At 40.6% G+C, this 25,000-nt stretch overlaps 2 protein-coding genes across 2 annotated transcripts; one reads left to right on the forward strand and one right to left on the reverse strand.

Annotated features, from left to right (window-relative positions):
* Positions 1–57: 57 nt before the first annotated feature.
* On the forward strand, positions 58–1,816 carry LOC120787062 (synaptogyrin-3-like; the record flags this gene model as incomplete). Its single annotated transcript, XM_040122813.1, has 2 exons — positions 58–213; positions 1,578–1,816. Coding segments are annotated over 2 exons (366 nt in total), but the record flags the coding sequence as incomplete, so codon positions are not given.
* Positions 1,817–9,184: 7,368 nt separating this feature from the next.
* Positions 9,185–23,882, reverse strand: znf598 (zinc finger protein 598). Its single transcript, XM_040122815.1, has 10 exons — positions 23,506–23,882; positions 22,290–22,402; positions 21,075–21,204; positions 19,427–19,638; positions 19,096–19,313; positions 18,846–18,939; positions 18,372–18,559; positions 18,141–18,216; positions 17,168–18,045; positions 9,185–9,346 (listed from the first exon to the last, which is right to left on the reverse strand). Exons 1-10 carry the CDS (start codon positions 23,677–23,679, stop codon positions 9,309–9,311), a joined length of 2,121 nt encoding a protein of 706 aa, XP_039978749.1. The 5' UTR covers positions 23,680–23,882; the 3' UTR covers positions 9,185–9,308.
* Positions 23,883–25,000: the final 1,118 nt, after the last annotated feature.

Consider the following 25,000-nt stretch of genomic DNA (forward strand, 5'->3'; position numbering starts at 1 on the left):
ATTAACCTTGGGAATTCTCTTTCTTTCTGTTGTAACATAGTGTCATTGTTCCACTGGTTTCTGGCAGGTTTCTGGACCTTCCTGTACTTTGTAAGTTTCTGTTTCCTGGCCAATCAGTGGTCTCAGACCACGGCTGATGAGCTGCCACTCAACCAGGGAGCAGATGCAGCCCGGGCAGCGATCGCCTTCTCCTTCTTCTCCATAATCACCTGGGTAAGGATATGCAGCTACACAGACACACGCATACACACACATGCAACAATGCAAAACAGATACAATAAATGGTAACACAAACCTTTTTTGGAAAGAATTACCAGAATAAAGGCTCAGTCTACTAGGTACAGTACAGAGTACAGTATAGAGATACTGAGCCTAAGTAAAGAGTAAAGCAAATCCCCATCCTGCAGGTTCCCTAGAATCAGCTAGACAGGCCTAGTAAAGCGAGTGTTTCATGTTTTAATTGTCCTATTGTTTTATTGTTTGTTTTTAATATAGGTACGCAGAACTCCCCGGAAAGCAGCACTGATAGAATGGATTTTCCAACTAAACTAAACTAAACTAAACTAAACTAAACTAAGGGATCAAGAGCAGAAAAACATGATTGGGACATCCACATTTTTCACTGAGCTATTTGACTTTCCAAAGAGAAAAATTAATAACACTTCAAACAAAGGCTCAGGATTAAGGCTGTCCTGATCAGTCGGGCCCCTGTGCCTGGTATGTCTGTTTGATCCATCCGTGACCTGAACTGTGAACAGTAATCCATTTCTGAATAAATTTAAGGTGAGGAACTGCTCATGCATCTGCTGAGTCATGGTTAATCTTATGTGCTCCATCTACTTTAAACAGTTATCCACAAGGTTTGTGAGTTTAGAGGTATCAACATCTTTGTCTAAACATTTACACGCCCCTCTACGGGAATAGTTCCGGACATGCAAAAATGATATTTTGGAATATTTGCAAATTTGCTTTCTGGCAGAGGTAAATGAGTTTGATACCACTGTCATATCTTTCCGTTAAATATGAAGCTAAAGCCAGCAGCCAGTTAGCTTAGCTTAGCATTAAGACTGAAAACAGTTAGCTTGACTCTGTCCGAAGATAACGCAATCCACCTACCAGTACCTCTTAATCTGACTAATTATAACATCTTTGTTTAATTCGTACAAAACCGGAATGAGGGACTATTTGCCAGACTATTTCTTAACTGGGAGCAGTGACTTCCTTGAGTCTCTGCTGGGTGCCTGACAACTAGTGGATTTTTTTACCTTTGGATAGAGTCAAGCTAACTGTTTCCGGTCTTTATGCCAAGCTAACCAGCTGCTAGCTGTAGCTTCATATTTAATGTGCAGACATAAGAGTGGTATCGATCTTCACATTTAACTCTCTATACAGGCAATTACATCATGTAAAAGAAACTATAAAATCCTTTTAAAGGTGGTTTCCTGACTAATATCTGGTTATGAAAACTGAGCTTTCATGATTTGGTCTGGCTCACTTTGACCAGTGCAGTACCTAGAGTAGTTTTTCTGATTTTTCAATCTATTGTCGCCCTCTCTTTCCCCCTGCTGACCCTGTAGGCTGGTCTAACAGTGCGTGCGGTCCAGAAGTATCTGCTTGGTACAGACATGACCCTATTCACCACGGAGCACATGGATGGCGGCGCACCCACCCAGCCATACCCCTCCAATTCGCCAGGAGGCGGCAACACTGAGACCACAGAGACCTACCAGAGCCCCCCATTCACTGAGAACAACGCAGCACCCACATACCAGGTCCCCATTTACTAGAAAAGATAGACCTGATGGTGGAAGAAGAAGATCGGGAGAGGGATGAGAGGAAAGTTAAAGAAAAATGCTTTCTGTGATGTTACTCGTGCAGTTGTTTGTGTGTTGATCCAAGCTGAGTTTTTCGAAAACTGTTAAAAAATGGCCTCTCCTTCTTTGTTTCCTCCTCTCGTTCCTGTTCCCTCCCTAACATTCCAGCTTTGTCGGCACTTTTCTAGACCTGTATATTGAACTTCCTACTTTAGCAAATCCAGTGTCCCCAGATCAGAGCAGATGATAGAACAAGAAAACAAGAGGAGGAGATACAGAAGAGGAGGCCACTCTGCAGTATTCAGATACTATTTTGACAAGAAAAGAGATGAAGGAATTAACAAGTGAGTGACTCCACCCCAAAGCAGTATTAGATTACTGAATATAGCGCAGAAGGAACTCCCATGCGGCACTTTCATCTTACTCTTTTCATTCATTAAAGTGTCAAAATCCCCTTTCATGCCAAACAGTTACAGAGATTGTTTCTTCAGCTACAGCAGGGTGTGGTTGTTCCTCCCCCTTTCCCTGCTACAGTTAAAAGTGATCATGTGTATTGAATCTGCATGTTTCCAAACTTAGAGACCAACTAAGTGCCATACTGTACTGTGTGTCTCAGACAGTGACTTAATTTAGCAGATTTCCACATGCTGTAAAAAACAAATGACAACAATGTTCTGTGACCAAGTGCAATATCTCATATTCTTATGTAGGTATGTATATAACTGGACTATAGGTAGGCTAGTTACCATAAGATTAGACCAATTTTAGGCACTGTCTCAAATTACTTACCAGTCTTTGAATTGTACTCACAAATCTCAGGCAAAATGTGATACGCATCTAAATTGTTGAGCTTCCCTGGTGAAGTTTTTCAAGATATAGACGTTATATTGAAAAGATCTTGAGAGAACTTTTCATCCACAGAGCTTGTTGCTAATTTATTTATAAATTAGTATTGTTGAGGAAGCTGTTATTTCAAGTATTTTCAGTCTTCCTGGGTATTGTGGAGTCCATATTATGACACGGTTTAAGGAATACAGTGTCACAATGCAAAATATTTCTAAAGAACCTTGTCACAATAGCTTAATGTGTGATTCTGATTCAATCTCATGCAAGGGTCAGTTTTCGCATTTTGATCACTAAGGATTCATTGGGGGAAACATAATCCACAGCAAATCACTTTTCAGTCTGTTATATTTCTGTCTCAGGCATGGATGGATTACTGAATGGGCTTACCAGGCACTGTTTGAAGTGACTGAACATTTCTTGTTGGAAAATCAATCATGACTACTACTACGACGGCTACGAAAAAACGCAAAATGACTGCAAAAAGACAAAAATGACTAGAAAGACATGCAAAATTGCTACAAGGGTAAAATGACTACAAAGAGACAAAATGGCCACACAAGATGCAAAAGCAACCAAAAACAACTGAAAACAACTACAAAGAGAGCGAAGACAGCTACAAAGAGACACGCAAAGACGACAAAGATATGTGAAACAACCAAAAGAGACTCAAAATGACTACAAAGAGAGGCACGACCATGACTTTCAGTTCGGGTCTTGCTCCTATGCAGGAGGGCTGGGTGGCCTTTTACTGGTCTGTGCCCAGGGGCTCATGGTCTCATAATCCATCCATGGAACCAGGGAATGTATGTATTGTGTTATTTGAGACAGTGTCCTATGCTAAATGTCGTATGTATAAAATGGGGCGAGCAGGGAGATTTTGGGTAAGTCAGGTCTTTTTATGTTTATGTTTTAGAAGCTGCCAAACTGCCCTGTGTTCTTATTGCTGTCTTTTGATTACCAAATTACTATGTTGTTAATGTCCATGGGATTTTATGTAATCACAAAGCAAGGGGGGGGCGACAGATGACCTTCTGTTCAGTGAGGGAGGTCAGGTTGCTGGATGATTTAGTACAGTCTCAGGCAAAAGAAAAAAAAAATCTGTTTGTGGGATGTTAAGGATCGCTAGCTGGCTAATTCATTGATCCTGAAACCCTGCCATTGAGGGAGATGGGTCAGAAATTGTTGCCACGGTGACAGGGAGAGGGTTTGGTGGATGTGGGTCACTACTGATGTAGATAGTAACCATGCCAACTATGTCGGTGTGTAGCAGTGTCTCTGTGTCGTGGTTCACGTACACTCGCCATCAGTGAATCTGTAGTGTTGGTGTGTGTGACTGTGTGAGTGCGTCCACGTGCAACAAGTGTACATGTGCACGTGTGTTCGCATGCATGCGAGACGTGTAGATCTGCGTGTTTGTATGAAAATGCGTGAATGTGTGCAGTCGATTAAATTTTGTGGTGCATAAAAGTTATTTTCCTGAACCCGTGTTTGTCAAAGTTTTAGTGCAGAGGAGGAAATCACAACTCTGTTACACCATTTAATAATTTCCCCAAAATAAAAAAGTCTTTCTGCTAAATATATTATATCAGTATCACTGTCAAAATATCTCAAGTTATGTCAAGTTATGAAATGAAAAGAAAGAGTTTTTTCTATTTTGTTTTAATTTTGATGAACAGAGCCAAATATAAAACTTAATGTTAGAGTGCTATAATTGACTTGTAGAATGCCTTGCCTGCTCTTCTATCTGATCCCATGTAAGCAGCGCCATCTGCTGACCAGAGAAGGCTCTGCTGCAGTGGGACGACTGAGGCTCTTTGAGTTTTAAAAGTAATCATGATAATAATGCATGGAATTGTTGTGTAGGACTCATTATATATTGAATACTATGTCATTCTTAAGTTGACTCCAAGGTGCGTGAGATTCGCCCGGCCATCAGTGGAGCTGACAGGATTCCTTCTTGTGTTATATTAATCACAGTTTATTGTGAGCAGTGTGCCCCTGCACCCAAACAACTTTGTTTCTTTGTTTCTTAACTTTGTTATCTCAACCTCATGATCTTGTTGAAGGCGTGTACACATGCACAAGTGAGTACAATTTCAAAGCACCCAGGGAAAAACTTCCTCCCCAAAATGCTGACGGCAAGTTGGATTTTGTCTACCTCTCGGAACCCAACTTTAACCTGTAGTAAAGAATCAAAATCTGACACTGGTATCCGGGACCTTGAGCCACAAGATGCTAACAGACAGAAAACGTCAGCTAACGAAGCGAAGGCTCTGTGATCTAGTCCTAAACAGTATACAATCTCCATATGAAGGGTTAATTACTTTCTGTAATGAAAGCTATGAAACATATCCACACAAAACGAGAGACAGTGTTAAAGTCATTTCTTATTAGGGAGGTCATCGGCTCACAGAGTAGGCACGCACAAGTCACGCAGATAAGTATGGTCGTAAAGAAATAGCTCTCAAGGCAAATTGAAATAAAGTCCTGTCTGTTCCATATTTTCCTAGTTCCGGCACTAAAAAGAACTAAAAAAAAGTAGTCTTGTAAAACACAGCAAAGACTACTCAGTTTAGGATTTACATGTGAGTGTGATTTACTGCATTTTATTCACCAGACTGTCTGCGAGTGGGTAGTTCAGTGAGGTCTTGTTTTTAATTGAGGGATATTCCAGTAGTACTTACTTTCAGGATTTTGGTTTTGCAAAGGGTGCAACATTGTTGGGTGCTGGACTACTCCTGGGTCGGGTTTTAGGTTGAGTTGAATTCCAAATACTTAATCGAGCAATCGAGTGTATGGTGGGGACCTGTTAAATCCATTTGGTGCATCTAAAGGCCTACACCTGTCTTTTTTTCATTTTTAAGCCCATTACCTACAAGTCGTGTACAGTAAAAATTACTGCCAACTATTTCCTGAAGTTTGCCATGTTTTTAGATTGATTCCCTACCTTTCAGACAACTACTGGTTTTTGTTCATTCCAATATGATAAATATCAAGATGCAGAGACTTGAGACATGAAATGTGTTATTTGACCCGATGCCTTTCATTACATCCAGCTTTGCTTAATGTTTGCCTATCAGGTTTCACTGTTTGATAGTGCACTGCTTTTCAGAAGCCTATTCTCAGATCTCATATGTCTGTGTCAGGTCCCCGGCTCACAAATGCATTGCCTTGCCACAATAATGAAACGTATTAAAAAAGGTACACAATATTAAATGGTATGATCTTTATGATTTTCACTAAATCAAACCCAATTTTTGATCGTATTTATGGTCTGCATCCTTCTGCAATAGCCATTTAATGTAATTACACTCCTTAATTACCTCTCCATATAGTAGTTTGTATTGTTAGTGGCGGAGTCTGCCATTCCTGTGCTGGATTTAAATTGGATTACAGTTAAATAACTATTGACAGTGATAGATGTAAGTCTTTACAAGTTTATTTTCCTTCCCATTGAAAGGAAATCAATTTAAAATCTTATGTTCAGTAATAATGTAGTACAAGTATGTACAAGCATGCTTAAATATGAAAAACCAGCATTATAGTCCTTTAAATATTGGTTATTATTGGGCTGCTAGTAACCAGTTGAGTGGATGGATGCAACTGGGGTACTGATGGAGGTACTAGGTACTGTTGGGGTACTGTTGGATCAGGTTGTATTATTGTTCTCAGTGCTTCAGTCTCTTCAGTCAGTGTGGTAGATAAAAATAATAATACAAGCATTCTCTGTGTTTTGTGCTCTGGCCCATGTACACTGCCGTGGTATTGGTTGACTGTAAAATTTAGTATGTTATTGAAGTAAATGGAAACTGTGTGTGATGATGTCCAGGGTCTGGTTTGTCCTGTACTAATGAAAATAAAAAAAATAATGATATTGATAATGGTTATTTATTAACTAGAATGCACTCTTCGTCGGGAATACTTTGTTTGTCCACTCTCAAAGGGGCCGTCGGCACCAAAATCAAAGTTTTATGCGATCATGTTGTCGTTTTGTTAGACTCAGTTAAGAAGTTATTAGTAGTACTGCCAGTGCCATCAACTGTGGGGTTTTGAGAAATAATACAAAGCATCAGTGTTACAGTATCTCCCCCGTTAAGACTGATGATTAAAAATTTAACCCCATCGACCAACAAACAAGTAAACATTGATTTTGTAGCGTGCTACCCCTTTCACATGTTTCTTGAGCTGTTCCTGTTCTGAAGCTGTCTGACCTCTTCAGTGTAAAAACGCTGTGTACAGAGATGTGTGTCACTGTCTATTACCTGAATGTCTCTCGACTGCAGTTTGACCGTCACTCCAATAAAAAAGAAAACATGTTTTGGACTGCCTGTTTCCGTCCCTGAGTTCAATGTGTGAAGTTTGTACCATTTTGTATTTTGAATGACATAAAATTTTAATCAACACCTAGACTTGGGACGATCTCTTTAAAAATGTATGTTGAGAAATAATTAGTTACTTCTAGATATCTTCTTGGTATTCTAGGTATGAATATCAGAAAAATGGATAAATGACAGTTAAATTTAATTAATAATAGGTTTTAGTGCAAACAAATTTCCCACATTTTATAAAATTATAGAGTACTACTGCAGTTCTTTTTAGCTAGTTTCGCTTTCCTCATATATGCATTTATAATACACACCACTGTTCCACGAGTAGATAATCAAGAAGAGACACAGAAGTTAACTAGAAGCCTAAAAAGATTATTAGGGCTGAAACTATTTGCATTATCTTTTTTTTTTTTTAAATGAATCTGTTAATTTGGTCCATAAAACATCAGAAAACTGTGAAAAATGTCCACCCTACTTTGTCAGACTCCAGATTTTCCTGTGACCAACAGTCCAAAAAGTCAAAGAGAGTCATTTTTATTATAATTCAAGGTCAAGAAAAGCTCCAAAATCCCCCACTGGAGAAAATTTCAACCATCGATTGTTTGCTATTTTTGCTTTTAAAATTACTAAAAAGATCAATCAATTATCAAAATATCTGCAGAATAATTTTCTGTTGATTGGCTAATTGATTAACTATTGCAGCTCTAAATATTATGAGCATCTATACATTTTACTCTCTGGCCACTCATCCCGCACGTACGCACACACAACAGGTGGGCAGCAGTGTAAACTAAGGGTCCTGAGAGAGATGAAGAGATTGTGTATTGGATGTAACCATTGTTCCCTAACAGAGTCAACATGTCCAGTGTGCCAAAGCTTGAATTTGCTCAAAAAGAGGCAGAGTAGAGAGTGAGTATGGGTGGGAAACATGTTTTTTTTGTGTTGCAAGCATTATGATAGCACTAGGCATTTCTTAATTGTAACACATTTTAAAAAGGACCGTAATAAAACCTCATTTTGCCACTCATCCTTAAAAAAGTCGATATATTATTTGAAAACTGGTAAACAGGCAAGAACACTTTCATTGTTTAGGTCTTTAGTTTGTAATTGAAACCATGTAGAAAGCCACTGCCCTGATTAACCTGTCCATAAGTCAACTAGTAAACCAGATCTAATGGTGAGTGACACGGACAGAATAAATGAAAATGGTGTACAAAAACATTCAAATGGTAAACCAAAATTTGTTCCAATTCCTGAAGCTGCTTACTTCCTGTCACTCACCCTCCTACATGACACCTCTGACAGGGAACAATCCGTTCGCTCAAACACTTGACACACCTTCCTGTGTATGTAGCAACCAACTATTGAAAGAAATCAGACAGCTACACTTAAATAAATATGGTGCTAAAATGTTGAACTGAACATGTTTGTGTTTATTTTGTTATTTAACCAAGCAGCCCCTCTGGGGAATTATACACAACTTTATCAACTGTGATGTTGACAAAAGAAATGTTTGTTATCTGTTTAAGTGAAAGCACAAAGCATGATACAAAATGTAAATCAATATAATTTCGTATTATGGAGCAAAACATTCTTCAAGTAAAGCTTTAGCTTGTGTCTCCGCTTTCATTAAATAAATTGATAGTTCTGGTTAGACATTGCCTGTGCCAGTGCCAGCTGGAGCCGTCCTCAAAGAATGCAAAGTGGAAAGAAGAACTGAACTCGGGCAACCCTGTGTGCCTAAACTGTAAAACCATTTGCACAAACTTATCAATATAATCCTCATCAGAAAGTAAGACTGCCATAAACCATCTCAGATTCACCTTCACTATGTGTCGCAGGCCCCAAGCTCCTCTGAGACATGGTCATACAGTAAACAGGTTTCTCTTTTCCACACTGGCTCCTGCAGGGCTGTGACAGGTCTGCAGGGGCAACTGACAGTCTGGCCCACAATGGCGAACGGAGCAGAGGAGAACTGAGGGGCTAGCTAATGATACGGCTAATTGACTGCAGGGAAGGGAACTCCTCACTCTCCCTGATGTGCAGGGTCTTGTGGGAGTTGAAGTCTTTGGGGGCCAGTACCTGTCTGCAAGTGGGGCACACCTGGCAGTCGAGCTCAGCTGCTACGTTAGCCACTGTGGTAGGCGTCTGCCAGGCGTTCTTCTTGTTCTTGTTTTTCTTTCCTCCTCCAGCCCCCGACTGCTTCTCCAGGGCCTTACAGTCGCCGTGGGCAGTCAGCAGCTCCTGCTGCTTGCCAGTGTCCGGCAAAAGCACCAGCAGCTCGTTGAAGATGCGGTTAAAATCATCTCCGAGCAGGTCCTTACAGCTGCGGTGATACTGAGCTGCTGATACCACACCCTGGGAACAAAGACAGAGGATCGAGCTATCAAACCAAACCTTCAATTGGGGCTTCAGACCTGTACAGTTCTTTGTCTTCACACTAAATAAGTAATGAGTACTGGCAAGTTTCTGTACTAAAACATTTATATCATATAGTATTCATTTGCCATCATAATTACTGATGTACAGCACGGTCTACCGGATCACCAATGCAGCAGCCCACCAGGATTTTTCTCAGTAGTCCCTATGACCAGTCCACCTATGCCCCCAAGATTGGAAAGGCATGAAGACGGGTGCAAAGTTTGCTCTGTTTCTGCCTGACAGGTGGGTAACATTAGTTTTGCTATGTTTCAAATAGGTCATTATTGTTTTGTCCCATTTGCTATTGTTTGTGATAGCATTTCAGCCATTTAAACAGGATCGTGAAGCAGAGATAACACGTGCAGTCATTTGGTGGGAAAGATCTAGACTTGATCCCATATTCTCAGATTTGGTCCCTCATTTAGGTGCAGGAGTGTTTTCTTATTTTATCAACCAGAGAACTTGCTACCTCCTCTAGGATAACATAAATATTTCAAATAAACTTATACTACAGCACGAACATATGAACACATTGCCCTGAGAGCAGACCACCAGCAGTTCCAATGCATCAGCTCAGCTATAATTGAAGTTAAGGCATGTTGAAAAGTTACGTGTGTTCATACTGTGTTTTCAAAAGGTTACTCAAGTACAGAAGTATTATGAGCAAAATATCAAACCTAATATATCAAAATTAAAAGACCTCAACGCAGAATAACATTTCTTTTAGTATTATATTACTATATATTTTATCCCTGAATTATTATTACTGATGCATTAATGTGTAGGTAGAATTGTAGTGTAGCTGGTTGAGGTGGATCTAAAGTTTAATCTAATGTTAACTTGTTTTATATACTGTTGGTAGTTTGATCTACAACAGTGCTTCATATTTTATAAGATCAGATTTTCATTTGCAAAACCTTAATCTTTCAAATAACAAGTAACTAAACAGTTTAAAAATAATGCAGTGGAGTAAAAAGTAAAATATTTTCCTCTGAAATGTAGTGGAGTAGAGTGACTTAAATTTGCACAAATGCATCATTTAAGAGAATATACTTTGTTACATTTCTCCACTGTGCCCTATTCATGTTACAAAGCCCCCCAATTTCTGTAAAATAACTTTTAAATCGTGTTCAGGGGTTTGGAATGGAATCAACACAAATCGGTGAAGGATCCTAATTTTAAATGTAGCTGCATCTCTGTTGCCAGTTTAAGGAAGTCCTTTTCTGCGGGTGGGTGCAGTCGCCTTTTCAATGGACATTGCTATGACTGCTTGTTGTAACATTTTGAGAGTTGCAAGTCACTGATTTGTTGTTGCTGATTACAGTCGGTTGTAGATAATGTTGTAGTAGATGTTGGAACGGAATACACAGGTTCCCTCATTTGCATAATTCTGAGACCAGGATTCTAGAACCCATTCTTACATCAAAGTAATTCTGAGACCAGGAATCTAGAACCCATTCTTACATCAAAGTAATTCTGAGACCAGGAATCTAGAACCCATTCTTACATCAAAGTAATTCTGAGACCAGGAATCTAGAGACCCATTCTTACATCAAAGTAATTCTGAGACCAGGAATCTAGAACCCATTCTTACATCAAAGTGGAATTAAGAGGCGAATACAATACCTGTGTTAATCGAAAAATGGAAATGGACATGGAAGAAAGCGCACAAGAGGTAACAATTTTGAATTTGAACAGAAGAAACTTTTTCAACTTTTTATTCAGCACTGAGCCTCTTTCTTTTGTTCCTTTCAATTCTGGATGTTCGTGTAAGGCTTCTACAAATACAAATGAACAACATTTTACTAAAATGAGATCATGTTTCAAACAACCTTTCATAATTAATCTATAAAGAATTCCCTTTTTCTGTGTGCCTGCAGTAACTCCCTGTGGGTCTAAATTTCAACAGTAGTTATTAATCCATAAAAGATAAAGCTTAACATTTTTGAAAAACCTTAATTTTCTTTGACAACAATTTCCAATATCTGATATAAAAGTAGAAGCTTTTTATTTCAAGGCTGACTTTTATAACGCAAAACTATGAACTAAAGGTGCTTCTTAGGACAAATTTCAGCAGTAGCAGTTATCATGAAATATTGCTTCATAAATCCTTGTAGTATATCTGAATCAAGCAGTGCTTGTTACTGATGGAACATGTTAATGTTAATGTGCTCTAAAATTTCAGTGCTTCCCATATATTATATTATAGGTCTGTTCTCAGTCTCTCAGTATGGTGGTGGGTTCAATGCATTTCCTTAATCTGCTAAAAACTAAAGAAGGATGTTTTGGCTTGAGATGTCTCTTTTTTGGGACCACTGCCCCAAATGGCAGTCTTTCCTGCAGATAATGTGTAACAGGTGTTAGACAGTTAACATCCCCTAGCCCTAAAACCTGTTAGCAAGTAGTACTAATTTGACTAATTTTAACATCTCAGACTGTGTTGAGGACTGAAATGCATCATCATTTGAGGTGTATTTACAGTGACAAATCTTTCCATCGCTACAGTGACAGTTGTTATTTCTGACTGCTGTGCACCTAGAAAACTTGTGTGCTGGAAAGTGCTTTGCATTGCTATGACTGGCTACCTTGAGCTGCTGCTATCAGTCTTCGTTATGGCATAACTGCATTTTAATACTGTGATTCAGAAGTCTATTCCTATGCTTTGATACATTTGATAAAGTAGTTACTATAAATGTCGCCTACTTTTTCCGTGTGATGAGACGTTTTTTATTATAAATATGTACAGTGAACAAATAAATCTTGCGGCACCCTTTGGTCATTCTCATTGCACCCACTTTGTGAGCCACTGTTTTAGACATCCACTGTACACTCAAAACCTCAAATGAAAAGGTACTGATGGTCTGTATCATACTGCTCTTTCAATTTTAGCTAAACATTACATGTATAATCATTGATTTACTGATCCACTGATAAGGTGAGTTATCTGAGAATATATTTTCTTCTACAGGAGCAGATCATATTCATCATCATTTTTTTATCTTCCCAATCTGCAGCCTTCCCGGGTCCACTGTGCTCGGCCCGTTTTTGGATTGTGGCGTGTCCCAATATTTCGAAATGCAGCTAGCAAAGACAGCGCAGAAGTGGTGCAGGGTCACGATAAGAAAGAACACCTCACGCAGTCTCCCAAGTCATTAATCCATCCTCTTCACAGAGCTCTTCTGTCAGCTCAGGATAAGAACAAGATGCTGACCTATGAGAATGACTCTCTGAGGAGGGAGAATGCCAGGCTGACAATGAAGGGGCTCAGCACTCTTGGAGCTCTGGAGGAGCAGATCAGCCTTTACACCCAGGCCAAAGCAGAGAATGACAAAACGGAGGCCAGGATGAAGGAGATGGAGGAGGCCTTTCAAAAGGAAAAGACAACCTGGCAAGAAGTGAGCAGACAACAGCTGGGAGAGATAAACAGTTATAGGATGAAGCTGTTGGATGCTCAATCTCTCAGCCACCAGATGGAAGAAGAGGTGAGAGAATCGAAGAAAAAAATCCAAGAAGGAAGAACACAAGCAGAGAGAGAAATCACCTCTCTTAAAGAAAGTCTCTGCATTCAGAGAGAGGAGCACGCTGCCTTGAAAGATCACTGGAGAGAGGTGGTCAGGGATGGACAGGAAGATGCTGCCATGAAAATGAGGGAATCAGAAGAAAAGTGGCAGAGGAAAGTGAGCCAGCTGAAGGCGGACATACAGGAAAAGAGTAGCTTTGTCTCCAGTTTGACTGAAAAAATGATGGCTATCATAAGGGAGCAGAGAGACACCATGATCCTGATGATCCAGACTGAGAAGAAATGGGAATGTAGATGTAACGCTCTGGAGGAGAGCTACAGGAAGGAGCTGGCTGAAAAGGAGGAGAGCTGGCAGCAAAGAATGCAAGCGATTGAGAGAAAGAATGAGCTGGAGAAGATGTGGCTCCAAAAAGAAGATGAGTGGAGACGCAGGACCAGCACACTGGAGGAGGAGATCAAACAGCTGATCAGAGAGAGCACCCAGCATCAGGTAAACAGTTTCTGCTGAGTTTTGCTTTGGATTAAATGAACAGTAGAATATTTTAAGGAAATTTTACCAAGAGTCAGATAAGAAGACTCTGTATTGATTACAGATATACTACTATTACTAGCTAAGCTCAAAGACTGGACACAGGGGAAAACAGTTACTGTAGCCTCTGACTAACTTAAAGTAACATTTTGGGAAATGCATTTATTCATTTTCTTGCCAAGAGTTAGATCGTGAAATCGATACTACTCTCATAGCTGTGTGTTAAGTTTGGAGCTAGTGGGTGTGTGGTTGGGTGATGTCAGCTGAATTTAAAACAGAGCTAGCTAGTTTGAGGGGGAAGAATGAGTGACATTAATAACTTTGATACCCCTAAATGGCTAATCTTGGAGAATACATCCTGTGGGCTTACCTCCTTACCAGCTCTATTGTGCTCTGAACCAAGTGTTCTTCCCAAAATGTCAAATTATTCCTTTAAAAAGAGTTAACACTACTTAAAAGTGCTCTTGTTGGAATACGGTTGTTAATTTTGAACACTGTTCCAACTATGAACAAAACCCAGAGGAGTATTGGGGGCTTTCATGACTAGCTTGCTTTCTAGCCAGATACAACATGTAAATAAGATTCCTTTACTTTTAACAGAGCAAGTCCAGCAGTTTCACCCTGCTTCCAGTCTTTGTGCCAAGCAAGGCTCAATGTATTTTTGCACTTTGTACTGAATGCACAAAGACATGGGATAAAGTGGTTCACTTCCTTTGAAAAAAGCTGTATGAGCATTTTCTTATATGATGCCCCTATCAGCAGAGGACATTTTCAGTGCTTTCCATGAAAAGGACTGCCGTGCGACTTCTACAGTTAAGGCTTGGTTAGATTAACTTGGTAAAGGTTAGGGAACGATTGTAGTCATGGTTAAAAGAAAACAAGGTTAACCTTTGGCAGGAGAAAGGATACAAAGAGTGGGCTCTCATGTCAAAGTCACAGTCTTTGTTGACCAAAACTCCAACTTCATCCGTAAGAGTGGTAGAACAGTGTCACGTCTGTCTTTGCTCCTGACAACAGGAGCAATGACAACAGCCATTTTTTGCACAGCTGCAATGTGAGAAGAGGTCATATTAGGCATTTGAACAACCAACCAATTCTGTTGTTTTTCTGGGGAGGACAGTCTCATCTTTAAATTAAAATTAGCTTCAGAAGAAAATAATATGTATCTTTTTGCGTTTTCAGGGGCTTGCAAATACAAGGAAGATACAAAAGCCATGGTGGAAGAGACGCGTCAAGCTCAGGTTAAGGAGAAAGCGTAGCACTGCTAGTTCATCGGAGAACACAACTGAGCTTCAAACTCAATTAATAGAGATGTAAAATCGTTTCTTTCTCCCTATCTCTCTCTCTATGCTCCTACCCCCCCTTTCTCTCACTATTCCCCCCATCTCTATCTATCTCTCCATCTCCCTTCATGCCCCTCTCTCCATCTCCCCCATCTCTTCTGCTCCCTCCCCCTCCCTCCACCCCCCCTCCTTCCATCTCTCTCTCCCCCCCTCCTTCCATATCTCTCTCCCTCCCTCCTTCCACCCCCCTCCTTCCATCTCTCTCTCCCCCCCTCCTTCCACCCCCCCCCTCCTTCCATCTCTCTCTCCCCCCCTCCTTCCACCCCCTCCTTCCCCCCTCCTTCCATCTCTCTCTCCCCCCTCCTTCCATCTCCCCCCCCCCTCCTTCCATCTCTCTCTCCCCCCCTCCTTCCATCTCTCTCTCCCTCCCTCTATCAGGATGTCACTTGTCTGGGGACAGTGTCCGTCAGAGGCCACTGCTCCTCACACGTTACATCAAACAACATGAAGCTGAAATAATTTATTACTTAAGCAAGCAAAACGTTGGCAGGTTTTTATTTTTTTTCCAATTTGGAACAATATGTTTTCCTCTAATGAAAGACCAGTCATTCCCCAGTCATATAAACTTGTGGGTGAAAAACATATAATATAATGTTAACAATGGGTCATATGATTACTTTTAATGTAAAATGGGTTACTTGTAGTGAGTGGGTTTCAGACTGGCAGGTAATTTGAACCATTCCTCCAAACCAAATAAATCCAATTAAATACACTGGTATACTACATGGGGGACGAGGTTGACAATGAGAGCTGGACTTTACAAGTAAGCAGTGCCAGCGATATAATACAGTTAGAAAAGGATTTGGCCATACTGTATTTCGTTGTAAAGAAAAATGTGATATATGAACGGGCTAAGTTCACTAAGAGAGCACAGCAGTCAGCTGAAACAGTGGATTCATTCATCACAGCAACTTATACACTGGCGGAGAACTGTGAAAATGCGCCCGCCCACCAGGATTTGTCCTTATTGCCTATCCAACTATGCTCCCAAGAGTTGAAACATATGAAGACGGATACATAGGTTGCTCTGTTTCTGCTTGACAGGCAGCTAAAATTAGTTTTGCTGTGTTTTACACAGCCAATAGGTCAGTATTGTTTTGCCCCGTTTGCTAATGTTTGTGATAGCTTATCCCAACTGGTTAGTTAACAAGCAGGTACCTGTGTCACATCTGTGTGTCCAGTAACATTAAATTACTTGCCCCAGGACATTCATTTTACTTTTTAATTTGTCAAGAGATGTTTTTGGTGTGGTGTTAGCTATAGTAGCAGTAGAGTAGGAAGTATTGCTGTCTGGAGTTGACGTGCTGGCTCTCGGAGACTGTCTCATCCGCTGTATGTTAGCTTCACAGCAGAAACTGTGGCTACAGTATGCTAACCCAAAACCTTGCTAACATTGGTTACATTACTTGCTGTCTCCAATTGTTTGCTCTATGTCATGGTGTTTTTCCATACAACGTGCTAAGGGTTTTATAGCCACAAAGACCTAAAATCACAGTTTGCTAGCATAATTCGAAATGCTATTACAGGTAACATTACCTTCCTTGTTAGCTTAGCTTAAAACCTATGGTCCTCTCTTCCGTCACTGTAGTTTTGTAAAACGATCTAAAAGACTAACTCTCCTAGATCTTACTTTTTATTTTGTTGTGTTTTGAATATTGGGTTTGTGTGCCTGTCGTTTGTTTGACGACATTATGTGCATTTTGCTTCAGGAATGAGAAAGAGTATCCACTTCCGCGCCATAAGACACTATTCCTCTTTTGGTCAGCTAGCCCAGTTGTTAGTGTCATTGTCTTGGCAATGTGCGTCCAATGAATTTGAGGGAGTGGAGCTTCTGAAGGAGCACTAAAGAGAGGAGTGTATTTGTATTGCTACTGAGTTCAAATATCAACACGTCCTTCTCCAGAATCAAGAGTTAACTGTGACAGCTAGATAGATGCCAATTCAGTAAACACTAGCCTCAGTGTTGCTGGAACTATAACTATCAAAACTGCCACCCAGACTGGAAATGAAATTAGCTACTGAGACTCCAACTTCCTACGGACATACTTATTCACTTTGTACTTTGAGAGATAAGTTGGAGGGTTTCCAATTCACTTCCAAACAGTTTGAGTTGTCTTTTTTGAGACCATTGACATAGCAGTAAATTCTGCTTTTAAAATTCAGTCAAGTCATTGTACATTTTTGCTGCCGTCAAGACTGACAGCAATATAGATTTAATGCAACTGTGAGATGAACACCACAGTAGTATTCAGAAATATCTCATGGAAGGATTTAATCATAGTATAGAGTTAAAAGTATAAGGAGAAAAAAGGAAATTTAAAATGATCATAAAAGAATATTGTAGATATTAGCATGCTGTGCTGTACCTGGTGGAGGTTTCTTGGTCCTGAGAGCAGGAAACTCTTCCTCCTGTTCAAGAGGGGGGTCTGTGTTGGGATGAGGCGTTACTGCAAATACCTCATTGCTAATGGGTGGTGACTTCTCAGGGTGGCCATTAGCCAATCCACTTGTCAATGTTGTTGTTGCAACACTGGAGAGCGATTTTTTGCAAGTTTTCTCAGGGACATTCTCCTTCTGTGCAGCGGTTTCCACTGAGATTGTATTTACAGCCATTGTAATGGTTGAGGACACAGATGTAAAGGGAGCAGCCGTGTTCTTCTGCTGTTTTTTCTTCTTGCTGGCTTTGGAGGTAGAGAGATCGGTGTTGGGGGGTGGGTTTGAAGAGCTGGAGGTCATAGTGGAGGGTTTGCTGTTGCTTCCTTTAACAGTGAGCAGAGAGGAGATATCCAACATGGTGGGCACTGAGCGGAACTCCTGCTGTGTCATTCCTCCACTCTCATCATCTGAGGAAGGAGGAGACCGGGTAGCAGCTGCCTTCCCATTCTCTCCTACTTTCTTTTTCCTCCGTGAAGATGAAGACGATGAGGAGGAGAGGGGTTGAGGGCCAGAGGACCCAGATGAAAGGGCAGGGGGAGGTCTGGAAGAAGGAGGAGGATGAGTGACGGGTTTAGCTACAGCAGTATTGTTGGACCAAGCAGAGTTGGCGCCTGCTGCGGGTTTGAGGGGGCGGATTTTGGACACAAGAGCAGGGAAATCCTCCTCTTGGAAAGAGGAAGTCTTCTTAGGTTGGGCAGAGTAAGCCGGGGTCATGGGGGATGCAACAGCAACAGTTGAGAGGCTAGGGAAGTCGTCTTCCTTCAAAGCTGCACGGGCTGCTGGAGCTGCTGCGGGAGCTGACTTTACACTGGAGGGAGACACACGACAATAACAGAAATTGAACATTTCGGCACACCAAAGTGTATGATGAGAATTTTAGTTTGTACTGCGTGTAAAAATTACATGGGTGTTGCAGCTGTGGCTCCCAAAGCTGGGAAGTCATCTTCTTCTCCTGGATTAGTGCTCTTCATTGTTCTTACTGTCAAAGAGGTGACAATAAAAGTGTCAGATTCACTACTAATTACCAATCATTTCATGACTTTATCGCATAAAAACAAGGACACATGCTCAACAACTGGAAACATAGTAACTGGGAAGTATATTTTTATGTTTTTATTTTTTTTTATTTTTCACCTGGAGGTTTGCTTGTTGGTTTGATGTGTCCGGTCCTGTGTCTGGGCTCTTCTGGTTCTGCTCTCTCCGTCCTCTCCTCTCTAAAGTGTTTGGGAGCGTTCCTCTCCTGCGCCGCTCCTCTCTCCTCCTGTTTACGCATTGCCATGGATGCCCTCATAGCAGCTTCCATCTGCCTGTCCTCTTCCTCCCTGCATAGACAAACAAACACTCTAATATGGACAAAAGCAACAAGAAACCAATAGAATGCAATAGCATGACAAAACTGCATCCTGACTGGAAATTGACTGCAACAGGTACTACAATGTGAAACTTAAACTACACAGAAAGGAATGCCACACACCCACACACACGCACAGTGGCAGTACAAGGGTGATCATGTCATGCAGCCAATTATCAAATATTTTCCCTGCTCACTCCTCAACAATGGCACTTGTTGCAGATGCAATCAACACAGAATCGGTCATTTAGACTCACCGGGAATATCTCCAGCTCTTCTGTCCCCCATGAGGCCGTCCTCTTGCTCCTCGATTGTGACGCACCTCCTCATAGTCCTCGCCTGTCACCAGACCTGAGGACCCACACACACACACACTCATTTTATTCACATTCACTGCCTCCAAACTACAATTATATGAACAATAATCCTGGAGGATTGGCACGTGTTGTGAATAGGTAAGTCTCCCTCACACAGAAACAAACACAAAATAATAACATCCTCACCGACCTTCATTTCTCCTCTGTTGTCTCGGGGCGTAGTTGAACTGCAGGTCGATGTGGCGGTTCTGTCGAGCCTCTGCCCGGTTCTTGCTGTGTGCTGCAGCCTTGTGGGCCTTGTAGTCAATCTCCGAGCGGAATGCATGGGTGAACTGTTCTGTGGCACAGCGGCCTTCCTCACACAGGTAGTGACTCTCTCTGAAGTGCTCGCTCAAGTACTGGTAATCACTGTTGGCAGCAGGGTTAAAAACAAAATTTATACAACTGGCTTCAACATTCCCCCCTTCAGTGGACGATTCATGACCAAATGAGATTTCTGAGAGTGAAACGGCTTTACACACCTGTAATATTCCTGAGAACCATCTGCATCGCAGAAGTGGCAGAAGTAGTGGTCCCTGCGCAAGTGTTTCAACAGCTCATCATTGTCAAGGTAACGGTCATCGCAGAACTTGCAGAGTGGGTGTCCTCTGTGACTGGTGTCGTCTGGGTCTCCGTGTGCTCTGTGACGAGCCAGTTCCTTACGGTTGTACCACTTCCGCTCATGGGAGAAGATCTGGCGGGAGAAGCAAAGTTTAAGATTTCGTTTTTATTTTTCAGATTTTGCAGTTTTACGGGACAAAAAAAGATCTGTCTATCAATCAATATATAGAGTCGATCGCATTGCAAAGATTATTATATTACCTAGGAAACACCTGGTTCTAGGAACAATTAGATGTGTCAGTATTTACTGATACCTCAGTAAATACTTTCCCTGAGTTGTGAACCTGATGCCAAACACTTAGTTGTTCATAGTAAGTATGACAAAGTTATGGTTTCTCCTATAATTGGTAAGTAATATTAGCATTTGTTTAAATAACTGATAAAAAATATGCTTGTTTTGACTGCATTTAATATAACTGAAATTTGCATTTTACTGTGTAAGATTTTCTGTAATCGGATATTTGTTGATATGGGCAAGCCCTGAAGATGTGATTGAACTGTAGACTCTCAACTTTAATTCAGGGGATTCAACAAAAAATATTGCATTAACCATTTAGGAATTACAGCTATTTTTATACATAGTGCCTCATTTTCAGGTATTGAAAAATATTACATTTCTTTTCCTTGAGAAGCTCTTGGGTTGCTTTCACAGTCTGTTTTGGGTCATTATCCATCTGTACTGTGAAGCACTCACCTGTCAGTTTTGGCTGAAACAGAGGATAGTAGAGCCCTGTACACTTCAGAAGTCATCTGTCCAAAGAATCTTATTTCAGACCTGGGCAGGGTTTTTTTTTTTATTTGGGTGTTTTCTGGCAAAATCTAATCTGGCCTTTCTGTTCTTGAGTGTTACCAGTGGTTTGTTCCTTGTGGTAAACCCTGTATTTACATTCATGAATGTACCTCTTGATTGTGGGCTTTGAAAATGATACACCCACCTCCTCCAGAGTGTTCTTGACCTGGCTGGATGTTGTGAAGGGTTTTTCTTCACCAAGAGTTCTGCAATTACCCACTTTAGTTGTCTTCCGTGATCTTTGGTGTTACTGAACTCACTAGTGCGTTCCTTCTTTTTAAAAATGTACCAAATAGTTAATTTGGCCATTCCTAAAGTTTCTGCCATCTGTGATAGGTTTGTTGTGTTTTTTCAGCCTAATGATGTCCTGCTTCATTTGCATCGACATGTCTTTGGACCACATACATATATGTATAAAATGGTTGTGATTCCTAAACGGTTAATGTGATATTTTTGTTAAACCCTCTGAATTAAAGCTGAAAGTCTACACTTCAATCACATCTTGATGGCTTCGTTTCAATTCCACTGTGGTGATATATAGAGGCAAAATTACAAAAATTGTGTCATTGTCCAAATACTTATGCCCCGAACTGCATGTATACCATTACGATTTTCACATTGGCATAATCAGTTCTAAAACTGGTCAAACACACAATATCTCAACCTAATTAGTCTTCAGTCTGATTAGTATGTTAACACTGTAAGGACTGGTGGTATACCTTGAGATGCTTTGTGCAAAGCTTGCAACAGAAGAGCTCGTGCTGCTTCCTCATGTGCTGCTCCAGCTCCTCAAATTTGGAGAAGATCTTAGGCTCTGAACAGCGGACGCACTCTGACAACAGCAGATGTCTAATTTAAAAAAAAAAAAAACCCCACCCACACACACACACACACACACACACACACACACACACACACACACACACACACACACAAAGATAAAGTTCAATCAGATTTGAGTTAAAGCAAACGTGATCAGAAACTACAGTCTGCATTCAAATCAAACCAAATGAATTGATGGTAAATTAGAGAAAATACTAAAGGCAATAGAAAACAATTATATGCAAGAAAAAGAACAACCAAACAACAATTAATTATTATTTCAGTTTAGTTGACTTGAAAGTTCAGATAAAGGCTCTATTTTGTTGAAGCAAATAATCCTACAGGTTATTAGGTAATTTCAATTTTTGGTTGACAAAAAAAAGTCACCGCATCTGTACCTGGTTGCTATACAGCATATTTCCACATATATGAAACACACTTCATGAATGCAAACTCCGGTCAAAACACACATACTTTAGCCATAACAGCTTTTATAAGTGGGAGACAGAAGAAGTAGTAGTAAAAGCAAGAGCACGTCATGGAATGGTGTCACCATGCGGAGACAGTACTGGAAGCGTTTCCTAATTTACGCTGATACTTTTAGTCACATTATTTGTGTATGTGGTTGTATATCTTTCCATCGTGATTCATTTATCAGACTAATGCATGCTGAGATGACATGAAGCACTTCACCAACTTTGTGTGTGTGCGTGTAACTGTAAAATCTGTAGTGGAGAAGGACAATATTTTTACTGTGTGTACCTGTGTACATTTATTTTTAAATTAAAATTAAAAGTTCTTAAAAGTTTAATTATATTGGTTATTTTCATTTGTCTGCATTGTAATACACCGCCCACAGCAATAGATCACCTAACTGAATTTTTCTTATGCACATTTCAGAACTGTCTGACACAGGATATGCATGAAAGTGCCATGAAATCAGCTTCGGGGTTTTTTTTTTTTTTAAACCCAAAAATCTAGCCTTGTTAGGTCAGTTTCTCTTAATCTCTACCACCATTTGCAAGGTGGTTGCTGACAACTTCAACTTGATATGAAATTGGCCAGAGAGTTACAATTATTACCAATCTACCTGCAACGCAATCAAACAGTACCTGTACTGGGCGTAGATCTTCTCGTCACCAAAATAGATGTCATGCTTCTTCTCACAAGGGAACTGCTGGTAGGGCAGAGACGAGAAGGCCTCCAGTTTTTTCACAAACACCACCTGAGAACAACATGATAGTCAGTAAGAACGGAAGAAATGCATCATCACATGCCACACACACTCTCTGGGGAAAGTGCAGGGTACATAAGGCTGTAAAGCACTGTTAAATAATTGCTTACAATGTTGGGCAAGTTTTATAATAGTACTTGTAAGTCAGGAGTTTGGAAAAACGTTTTCAGAGGCTGAAAATGCTGCTCATATACTTCTGCTCTCACAACGACATTATGTAATGTGTTGGGTATCCTGAGGAATTATGGGAATGCATTCACTTTATGAAACCCAGCCTGTACTGACAGTTACATACATACTTAATGTTCTATAAAATAAAGCACTTCAAAACATTTTGACATTAACAACATGCAGCTCATAATGTATTTTTTCGGGAGTTGATAACAGCTAGATTTACTTTTGAAGGGAGTGGTACACAATGAGAGCATTATTGAAATGACAAGTTGGCTAAAGTCCATTTGGCTCACTGAATCTGACAGGACCGATTTCCACAAGGAAGGGGTGACTAGCCGACATGCGCACCGGTTTTATTTTTATTTTTTTTAAAGGGTTAACTTTTAAATACACAGTAGCCGAGAAGTAGCAACTATGAAGCCACCCAGCGCTGGTGAACCACTGAACGTGCTCACGCTGGTTAACGTGAAAGTTGACAGCTGACATTTCCAAGTACAGTTCCCTGAATCGCAAACTCATTGTCACATTAAGTAAACGAAGTAAAACAAACAACCCGGATAACAGTAGTACGTTGTTAAGTGCTCAATTACGGAGGCCAACTTGTGAGCTAGCTCTACCTGACTCAAGGTACGGCTAACTAGCCAAACTACACTGATGAACTGTAATAGTGTTAGCGTTGGCTACCTCAACTAAGCTAATGACAGCGGGTGGAAAAAGTAGTCTGAGCAGTTGGTAGACATCGTTGTTTGCTATGTCTTATTCACTAGCAATGCTTTTCATTTATTATTAACCCAGCTAAGACTGTAACATTAAAATTCAGCTGATTTTTTTTTTTTTTACAATAAAACTACCAGGACGATGCGGCCTAGCTAGCACCACCAGGTGCCATCCCCGAGGTACAGTAGCGGAGCAATGCGCACCTTGTCGAGCTCCTCCCGGCAGACGGCACAGTACTTCTGCTCGCACAGCACCCTCATCTTGGTGGAGCAGCGGTAACAAACCGGGTGGTCGCATTTTCCGAAGGCGAAGATATTGACTTCTTGGCAACACAGAACGCAGTGCTTCTCGGTCTCTTTTGTGGGCGTTGGATCCATGTTAGTTAAAGGCACAAATCAGCCTTAATAGTATTTGTTATTGCGAGACACAGCCGCTGAAGTGCTTACGTAAGTATGAAACTCTGCTGCTGCCGCGTCACATAACTGCTGTAGTTCTACGATCTGTATGTCATGAGGATGGACCGACTACCGCTCCACTGCAGTGCTGCTTAGACTTGTCGCACTTTGTGTGTATCTGCGCGGGCGACCATGACTGTTCCACGTGTGTAGCATGGTGTGTGCCGGTCTGAACTGATGCTGATGTGAGATACTGTACATGGGGAAATATTAACATGTGCCTCAAAGTGCAGTATACGCCAGTAGTTTGCTGAATTTTTATGATGATGAATATTAGGAGTAGAGATTACTTCAATTCTTCATGCTTTAGAAACTTGATTGCTACCTTTTATAGACACACAAAGCTAACATGTGTGATTTTTAGCATAAGCATTTTTAATACCAGAAATATATCAGTTTGACAGAAACCACTTGATGCTAAATAGATAATGAATGGGGAGGAAAGAGAACCTCTGATTAACACAGGAGAGGAGACTGATGCTGCATTTCCTTTTAAATCATGTTTCACATCAAAGTAAGGTCAGAGTGAAATTGTTGTACCAGACTGCTTTCACTCACAATTTCAACTGACATTAATTAAAACAACTCAAAAATAAATTCAGTGGAAAGTGATTGTGGTAGTATGCATGTAGACCAATAATGATTGTACAGCACTGTAGAATGTGGACTGATACAAGGCTGTAGGTGCAGCCCCATTTTATATTCAGTATTAAAAGAAATGATCTGGTCCTTAAATGGGAAAAATCCTGTTCAGCAAAATCCAGAATCCCAGACAAGGAAATGAAAGTCCTTGTCTTTGCAGTTGATCGTTTCCCTGTCAAAGTCTAAAGGTGGCTGAACATCTGACAGACATTTAGTAAGATGTGTAAAACCAAAGAAAACAAAAATAGTTTTATTCCAGAAAAGAACCAGGTCCCAGGAAAATACATTAAAATAGTGGATCATTGAACCAGCACTGCCCCTTCCTGTGCACACATATAACACACTGGGTGAATCCCCATCTACACTGTGGACAGCACATCTGATTATCAGAGACAGGCAGGAAGGACAGAGACAATCTACCTGGATATGGATCACATGATGATGGTGTTGGTTTTGCTATGAATCTCAGGTAGGACTCTGTTTAAATTATGGAATTTGTGAAAAGTGCAAAACCATAGTGTAAAAATACCAAATTTAACTCCTGCATTCAAAACTTGGCTTCAGTGACAGGTATTAATAATAAAATGTAGCAAAGTATTCT

The sequence above is a fragment of the Xiphias gladius genome, unplaced genomic scaffold, assembly GCF_016859285.1.
Source record: "Xiphias gladius isolate SHS-SW01 ecotype Sanya breed wild unplaced genomic scaffold, ASM1685928v1 HiC_scaffold_107, whole genome shotgun sequence".
NCBI classification, from domain to species: Eukaryota; Metazoa; Chordata; class Actinopteri; order Istiophoriformes; family Xiphiidae; genus Xiphias; species Xiphias gladius.

Coding starts and splice junctions, on each gene's coding strand:
- znf598 (XM_040122815.1), bottom strand. CDS start 23,679: ATGGATCCAACGCCCACAAAAGAGACCGAGAAGCACTGCGTTCTGTGT. Junction 22,403..23,505: donor GCCGGGAGGAGCTCGACAAG/GTGCGCATTGCT, acceptor TGTTGTTCTCAG/GTGGTGTTTGTGAAAAAACT. Junction 9,347..17,167: donor GACCAAGAAACCTCCACCAG/GTACAGCACAGC, acceptor CTTTGTTCCCAG/GGTGTGGTATCAGCAGCTCA.